The sequence below is a fragment of the Olea europaea genome, chromosome 14 (assembly GCF_002742605.1).
Source record: "Olea europaea var. sylvestris chromosome 14, O_europaea_v1, whole genome shotgun sequence".
Taxonomy (NCBI): Eukaryota; Viridiplantae; Streptophyta; class Magnoliopsida; order Lamiales; family Oleaceae; genus Olea; species Olea europaea.
The window spans coordinates 4,685,813-4,694,305 of NC_036250.1; the positions used below are offsets into that span (position 1 = coordinate 4,685,813).

At 35.9% G+C, this 8,493-nt stretch overlaps 1 protein-coding gene across 3 annotated transcripts; it reads left to right on the forward strand.

Moving 5' to 3' along the window:
* The first annotated feature begins 1,052 nt into the window (after positions 1-1,052).
* Positions 1,053-8,437, forward strand: LOC111408864 (filament-like plant protein 4). Of its 3 annotated transcripts, XM_023038677.1 has the most exons (8): positions 1,053-1,236; positions 1,409-1,439; positions 1,560-1,598; positions 2,835-2,963; positions 3,349-3,574; positions 3,809-6,212; positions 6,624-6,669; positions 7,700-8,437. In XM_023038677.1, exons 4-8 carry the CDS (start codon positions 2,841-2,843, stop codon positions 8,144-8,146), a joined length of 3,246 nt encoding a protein of 1,081 aa, XP_022894445.1. In that variant the 5' UTR covers positions 1,053-1,236; positions 1,409-1,439; positions 1,560-1,598; positions 2,835-2,840; the 3' UTR covers positions 8,147-8,437. The 3 variants fall into 3 exon arrangements, with proteins under 3 accessions (XP_022894445.1, XP_022894444.1, XP_022894446.1); XM_023038676.1 differs by having other exon boundaries at positions 1,053-1,439; XM_023038678.1 differs by lacking the exons at positions 1,053-1,236; positions 1,409-1,439; positions 1,560-1,598; positions 3,349-3,574 and having other exon boundaries at positions 2,840-2,963.
* The last annotated feature ends 56 nt before the right edge of the window (positions 8,438-8,493 follow it).

Genomic DNA, 8,493 nt, shown 5'->3' on the forward strand with positions numbered 1-8,493 from the left:
CAATATCTCATTTCTCGTGGCTAATTAGAGCATGTTTGGGAGTGAATTTGAAAATTGATTTTTTGACCGTTAGGAGATAAGTGGGGTTCATCTGTGAGAGAAGAAGTCAAATACTAGTGAATCGTCGTGGTCGGCATCACAATTTCTAATGCTAAGAATTTTCAGAAAATGTAATAGCAAAGCATACTTATGTAGCTACATATTAGAATTCTGGATACTAATGAAAAAACCTAGGGACTCATTGTTTTGTATAATTGAAGATTTTATTTTTGTTTTTCAATGATTTATAATGAAAGACTGTCCTTCAAACTTCAGACAAATAGACACAATAATCAGACTTTTTATAAGTACACAGGATTATACAAATGGATAAACGACTTTTGACAAAGTAGATTACTTTCGGATAAGACCCACTTGCCAATATCTCATTTCTCATGGCTAATTAGAGCATGTTTGGGAGTGAATTTGAAAATTGATTTTTTGACCGTTAGGAGAAAAGTGGGGTTCATCTGTGACGGCTGGAATAGTGAAATAACGATCAAAAAATCAATTTTTTGAGAGAAAAAATCACTTCCAAACAGGCTCTTAGTCATTTACATGACCACATTTTATATTATTTTTTCTAACCTAGATTCCCAATTATTATTTTAATTAATTTTTATTCACCATAAAATACCCGGATACAATAAAATTTCCTTTAATTAAACAATTATTTAACATTTTGTTTCTATTTTATTTCTTTGAAATGACTTTAAGCCCCGTTTGATTCTCATTAAATTCAATTACATCGTATTCTATTTTTCTCTCTCCTATTTTTAACTATACAATCTTTCATAAAATAATATTACACGTAAATCGAAAATTTGCCCTTCTTTTTCAATCACTCATTTTTCTTAAAAATATTATTCTTCTCATTTTCATTTTAAAAAAATGGGGGTCATACGGGGGCTAAATTATTATTATATTTTCCAAAATTAAAGGGCTGATGTTTTGGACCTTTCCAAGGTTTCAGCTTCTAAGTGACACCTAACATAGAATATATCAACCCCTCACCTATGCACCCCACCACTTCACCACTGCCACCACCTCTTCCTCTTTTTTCTCTCTCTAATACACACATACACACAGTAAAATGAATGCATTTTAAGACCCAGATCTTAACTTCTAAATTACACCACTAGTTCACAGTCTGCACACAAGTTGCATTGCTACCTATAGTAATTACAGTAATAACTGGTGAGTGGGAATTTTTTATTATTCACTAGCACAGACACGTATGTAATGAGTATATAAAGTTCTTCTTCCGTTACATTGAAGTTCTGGTAATGGATTGCGTCAGTGAGGGATTAAAAGTTGGTTGACTTTTGTTTTGTTGTTCATTTTGCTTTGTTTTCTGTGTTCTGGATAGCAATTGAAATCTCTCTTTCTCGCTTCACAAGGTGCGGTTTTCTCTTTTTCCCCCACTTTTTTTTTTCTTTTTTAAAAGAAAAGAAAAATACTTCGCTTCTGGGTTTGAGTTTTGAGAGTATCTTTCATCTTGTCTTCTGCTTTTATTTCAGATTTTCACAGCTGTGGCTCTGTTAAATCAGTGTTAATAGGTAATGAAATGTTACTATCATCTTTGGTTCGCAATTATTAAATCATTTTGTGAATCTTCTTTGCAATGCACTCGTGTTTAAATCTTTTTCGGGAATCCATGTTTTCAATAGTTAAATATTAGTATACATTTTGGATTCAGACAATAGTACTAATTCTGTTCCTTTCTGTGTTGGGAAGTTGAGTTTTCTACTGATTTTTCTATAGTTCTTTAGATAGAAAGTTTTAAATTATTTTGTGAAATTTTTAAAGGTGGATTCGTATCCTTCTTAGATGGAGTGGTGTGAATAATGGCCTGATTAATTGTTGTTTTCATATTGTTGATGATGGAAAATATAAGCTCGGGCCAAATTTCGATCCTTGCATGTAGCAAGTGTTTTGGGTATAACATTATTCTTTTGGTATTAATTTGTTATATTATGGGGATGTCACATTCATGGTATTTTTGCACTCTTTCTAATTTCCTATCATTTTCTTTATCCTCACTGCCTTATTCTTGAATATTTTGGGTGGTTGCAGGGCTTACAATTTTCATTATTTTTCTAATGTAGAATCTTCCTTGAAGATTTGACAATAATATCTTGTATACGTTTATCTAATCCTCCAATTATTTATTGTTGTGGAAGTTTTTTGATTGTTTAGGTCTCAACTACTCTCTTTCTTATTTCTCAAAATATTTTCTCAATTTACAATTAAATCTTGAAACCATCACCGTGTTTTCTCCGTAAATTCGAGATGGTAAATGTACTGACTATTGATTTAAGTTTGTTCATTGAATTATTTAGTCTATCTTCAGACCTTTTTCCCAGTAAGACAACTGTTTTACCCGTAACCTGTATTTGTTCTGGCCTGCTTAGTTAAATTCATGTCCATAAGGAGTTTTGGAATGCATTTGGCTTCAGTTGGTTAATTGGATGGTAAAATTTTGAGAATTAGCATTGTTTGGTCTCATTGGTAAATTAACTATGTTTGGAAGAAAGGTTGTGGAGTCGTTGAAACATCTAACTAGGCGTTTCTAGAAGCGATTCTGCATTTTACTTAACACAGTTTTAAACCATAAAACCTGGGTCTCTAGTTGATGGAGAAATAGTATTTCTACAATTATAGACTGACTTGTTTATAATGTTGGTGGTTTTTTCATTGGTTGTTATCTGGTGCATTATGCAGTTCAAATGATAATACTTATCTAGTGAGAATTATGTTAGCTGACCTTTTTGTTATCTTGTTTGCATCAACAGACTGCAATGGATAAAAGAAGTTGGCCCTGGAGGAGAAAATCATCTGACAAGCAAGCGGCTGAGAAAGCACCCCCTGCTGCATCAGTCTCTTCTACTGCCCCATCAGATGCAGCTGCAACTCAGGCTCAGGTTTTTCAATATCATATAGTATGCTGTACTTGTATTTAAGAAATGAACAAACAATTTATTCCCGTAGAAAATCTAGGAACAGGAATATTATTTTCTGGATGAATATTTAAGCACAATGTGCATAGATTCTAATATATAAGGACCAGTGACTGGAAAGAATTTCTAAAGGATGTCTTGCTAGATTGTACAATTCATACACTTGATTATCTTGTTCTGTTTTTACGGCTTGATGATTGTGGAAATTAACTAGTGTAAAATTCTATTATGACTGCTTTCTCCTATCTACATTTGCAGTTTTACTTTCCCTTCTAGGCCTTTTCAATAATGATCAAATTGCTTTGATTGTTGCTTATATCCTTACCATGAAATGTATATCCCTGGACAGACAAAACAGGATAATAGAAAACCAAAGTATGTTCAAATTTCAATGGAATCGTATACACATCTAACTGGATTGGAGGATCAAGTGAAGTCCTACAATGAGCAAGTGAAGACCTTGGATGGCGAAATACAGGAACTAAATGAAAAACTATCTGCAGTCCATTCAGAAATGACTGACAAAGAAAACTTGGTCAAACAACATGCTAAAGTTGCCGAAGAGGCTGTCTCAGGTTTCGTGTGTATCTGACTCGTACATTTAAGAAGCTAATAAGTTATTTAGGTTATTGTTACATTAGTTTTTCATTTCCTCGAAACAATACTATTGTGTTTGGTAAGGTGGATTAGATGGTACTAAAGAATACTAAGAAAGAAAATTAAGTAAATCGTGTTTTTAGAGTCATGTCTAAGACTGCATATCAAATATGTAGTACAAGGCCATCAAACTTAATGACTGAATTTTTCAGGTTGGGAAAAGGCCGAATCAGAAGCTGCAACATTGAAAAATCATCTGGAATCAGTCACTCTGTTAAAGCTTACTGCTGAAGATCGGGCGTCACACTTGGATGGTGCACTAAAGGAATGCATGAGACAGATACGACTGTTGAAGGAAGACCATGATCAAACACTGCATGAAGTTGTTCTTAACAAAACAAAACAGTTTGACCAGATGAAGCTCGAGCTTGAAGCAAAAATAGCTAATTTAGAGCAAGAATTACTCAGGTCTGATGCTGAAAATTCCACACTATCAAGGTCTTTGCAAGAGCGCTCTAACATGCTGATCAAGCTAAGTGAAGAAAAATCACTAGCTGAGGCGGAGATTGAACACTTGAGAAGCAACATTGAATCCTGCGAGAAGGAAATAAATTCACTCAAATATGAACTCCATATTGCTAGGAAAGAGGCTGAAATTTATAATGAGGAAAAGAACATGAGTGTGCGGTCAGCAGAAGTAGCAAACAAGCAGCATCTAGAAGGAGTAAAGAAAATTAGCAAGCTTGAAGCGGAGTGTCAAAGGTTACGAGTTCTTGTTCGAAAGAAATTGCCCGGTCCAGCTGCACTAGCTCAAATGAAGCTTGAAGTTGAGAATTTGGGCAGGGATTATGGGGATTCCCATTTAAGAAGGTCTCCAGTAAAGCCTTCTACTCCTCATTTGTCCCCGATGCCTGAATTTTCGCTTGACAACATGCAAAAGTTCCAGAAAGAGAATGAGCTTCTTACAGAACGTCAATTAGCAATGGAAGAAGAAACAAAGATGTTAAAAGAAGCATTGGCAAAGCGTAATAGTGAACTTCAAACCTCTAGGAGTATATGTGCGAAGACAGCCAGCAAGCTACGAAGTTTAGAAGCACAACTGCATGCTAATGGTGAGCAGAGAAGTCCTTCAAAATCTAAGGATCAGATCCCAATTGCAGGTTTATACTGTCAAAACACTAGCACTCCACCAAGCTTTACAATCATGTGTGAAGATGGAAATGATGATGCTGTGAGTTGTGCTGGATCATGGGCTACATCATCGATGTCTGAGCTCTCTCATTTCAAGAAGGAAAAGAATGTCAATGGTTTGCAGAAATCTCAAAATGCAAGTAATCTAGGCTTCATGGATGACTTCCTGGAGATGGAGAAATTAGCTTATAATGATTCATGTGAAGCAGTTTCCACTTCAGATATAAGAGTTAATGAAGGCAACGCAAAACCTGAGATTGTGAACCATGAAACTTCAACTGAAGTCACCTGTGGTGCAGATTCCCATTCTAGGGAGCATTGTGATTCAGAAGCTCTGCTGCAAACTGACCTTCCCATCCTTGTGCAGCTAAAATCAAGAATTTCAATGGTACTTGAGTCTAAGTCTGAGGAGAATGATGTGGAAAAAGTTTTACAGGATATTAGAAGTGTTCTACAGGATATGCATGATACTCTGCATCACCAGTCGGTAAATTGTGTTGCGGAGGCAACTCTTTCTGACATTGTAGTTGATAGCCAGACCTCTGCTGAGGATGCTGATATAACTGTAGAAAAGGAGATGTCATTGTCTGGAGATGGTAAACCATGTATTGATACTGCAAACACCATTAACCGAGAATTAGAAGTTGCCATTTCTCAGATATACAACTTTGTACTGATTCTTGATAAAGAGGCCAAGGCCATACAGAGAACATCTCCTGATGGAGATGAGGTGAACCACAAACTGGATATGTTCTCTGCCAAATATAATAAAGTTATGAACAACAGGACTGATCTGATTGTTTTTGTTCTTGATCTTTCTCATGTATTAAGCACAGCAAGCGAGCTTCACTTTAATGTACTAGGATATAAAAATTCAGCAATTGAAACAGGCAGTTCTGATTGTATAGACAAGATTGCCTTACCAGAGAGCAAGGCTGTCGTGGACTTATCTGGAGAAAGATATCCAAATGGCAGTGCTCACTTTTCTGACCCCAATTCGGATCCTGACTTCCTTAATGATGGGACTCTTGTGCCAACCTCTGATTCGTCAGCTACTTCATGGAAATGCTCTCTGGAGGAGTTTGAACAATTGAAATTGGAGAAGGATAATGTGGCAACTGATCTTGCTACATGTACTGAAAGCTTGGAAAGCACCAAGTCTCAGTTGCTTGAAACAGAACAGCTACTCGCAGAGGTGAAGTCACAATTGACATCAGCTCAGAAGTCCAACAGCTTGGCTGAGACACAGCTTAAATGCATGGCTGAGTCATACAAAACACTTGAAACTCGGGCAGAGGAGTTACAAACTGAAGTAAATCTCCTACATGGAAAAATAGTAAGTCTTGATAATGAGCTACAGGAGGAGAGAAGAAATCATCAAGGTGCCTTGACCCGATGTAAAGATCTCCAGGAGCAGCTGCAAAGGTTAGTAACGATTTTTTTCCTTATGTCAGCTTCCTGCACTCATGCTTCTTCTAAACCTGACGTGGATTTTCAAGGGCTCAACTTACATCACTAGAAAGAATTTTTCCAGGTTCAGACGAGCATTTAGGCTGTCCGTAGGACTAAGGTCTATTGCACAGCATCTATTGTATTTATACACTTGCAATTACTGCGCTTAAATTGGATAAAAGTGTCATAACAATTGACTTTGGAGAAGATCTTGTCGATTCAAACGTCTTTACTTGCCTGTTTTAAGCTTTTTGGTTTGTAGTTGTTCTTAGGTCTCTGATTATCTATGCAATTTATTGTTGAAATATTGAAATCACTTTGTGGATGACTGAAGTTTTTGCTCTCTAATTCCTGATGGGGTTATTCTTTATATTTTTATTTCAGGATTGAGAATTATTCAACAGCTGATAATGATGCTAAGACTAACCAGGTGACACTTCTAAACGATCTTGCATTTTCAGCATTTAAACCATTAAGTTATCTATAGTCAATATGATCTGTATAAAGTTTTGTCCTCAAAGCTTTACGTGAGACATGTTGCTTTAGCATATGCATAAATACTACAAGTAAAATTGTTATGAACTTTTCACCACCAAGATCAGTTCCTACTTCCATGTCAGCTTCTTCTTGGGTTTCTTTGTTGTAAATATCAAATATTTAATTTCTTTTTGTAAATCTTTAACTCCCTGTGATTAATTAAAGACTCCCTGTTGATGTGTCATGGAAGTGTATACCAAGCATTATTTTATTTTCTACCAAAAACTGAATAGAGGTTATGAAGATAGACTGTTCAGATAGGCACGTGAAATGTGAACTTACAACTAGTTTAATTTGAGAACAACTTCAAAAACCAGAAATTGGAGAAAAACGCTGGTGTTGCCATTGGTTGTTATATAGATCAATGTTTTTTCTTGAAGCCTGCAGTGTTGTGGGTACAGTGTGGGCAAAATTTCAACCATGTGGAGTTAACACAATTATGTTTGAAATTCTAAATTGATGCCTTTTTCTAAACAATTGAATTTTGCAATTGAATCAAAAATAAGTAAAGAATGCATGAAATGATTTTAAAAATTTTGGGTCTTGGTTTTGCTTGAGGATTAAATTCCTCAAGACAAACCTTAGTTTGATGTTTTCAAGAAACAAACCATTTTATCTGAACCTTGATTAAGCCTCATCCCTTGGCTGCACATGGATTCTTTTGGTAATTCCTTAGTCTATTAATCCGCGGGAAATTCATGGTTTTTTGTTGCTATTTGATGTACATTTGGCCTTCCATTCCCTCAGTTTACCATTTATACCACAATATCATCTTTCTAAATGGTGAATGTAGTATACTTGTTGGAAAGTATCTAGCACTTCTATCAGTTTTCTTGCAACTTTTTGTTACTAAGATTGCCCTTCAAAACGTTCTTTAACTAGAATGGTCAAGTCCAATATGCACATTTTTTTTTTTCTTTCAGGAGAAAGAATTGGCAGCTGCGTCAGAAAAACTAGCTGAGTGTCAAGAAACCATATATCTTCTGGGTAAGCAATTGAAAACTTTGTGTCCTCAATCAGAATCCATGGCTTCTCCATGTAGTGGAAGGAGTGGGAAGGGTGAAGGCTTCAATGAGGAAGTACCAACCATAAGTTGCACAAATTTGCAAGATACTGATCCAGTTGAGATAGATGCCGGTTCTTCTATCAATTTGCAAAGGGCAGTCTCCGAGTCTCCCCTGGATCTGTACAGCGTGTTTAGTCCATCAGACTCCGAAGCGAACAACCTATTGAAATCACCAGTCAGTTCAAAGCGTCCAAAACACCGGCCCACTAAGTCAGTCTCCTCTTCTTCATCTACCCGCACGCCGGAGAAACATTCTCGGAGTTTTAGCAGATTTTTTTCCTCAAAAGGGAAGAATGCCTACTAAGGCTGCTTTTCACTAGCTTAAATTTACCGTCTTATGGCCTTCTATGGACCGTGTAATAAAACTAGCTGTGCATCAATTTGAACTTATGTAAATGATGATCAAGATCCTTTTACTGCTCATACTTGTAATTTTGTGAAGGTTGATTTCAAAGTTATCTTTCAGGCTAAAATTTGAGAAACTTTTGCTCAAGTTTGAATCAGCCAGAAACTGTCTTCTAGGATAGTCTGTTGTTGTTAAAGAAGATTATGTAGTCGATTCCGATTTATTGGAAACAACTTGTTATAGAAAACTCATCTGTTTTTATTCATCCTCGTGCTCGTGCTCTACAAATCATTTTATTTTATTTT

Coding starts and splice junctions, on each gene's coding strand:
- LOC111408864 (XM_023038676.1), top strand. CDS start 2,841: ATGGATAAAAGAAGTTGGCCCTGGAGGAGAAAATCATCTGACAAGCAA. Junction 2,964..3,348: donor CAGCTGCAACTCAGGCTCAG/GTTTTTCAATAT, acceptor ATCCCTGGACAG/ACAAAACAGGATAATAGAAA. Junction 6,213..6,623: donor CTCCAGGAGCAGCTGCAAAG/GTTAGTAACGAT, acceptor TTTTTATTTCAG/GATTGAGAATTATTCAACAG.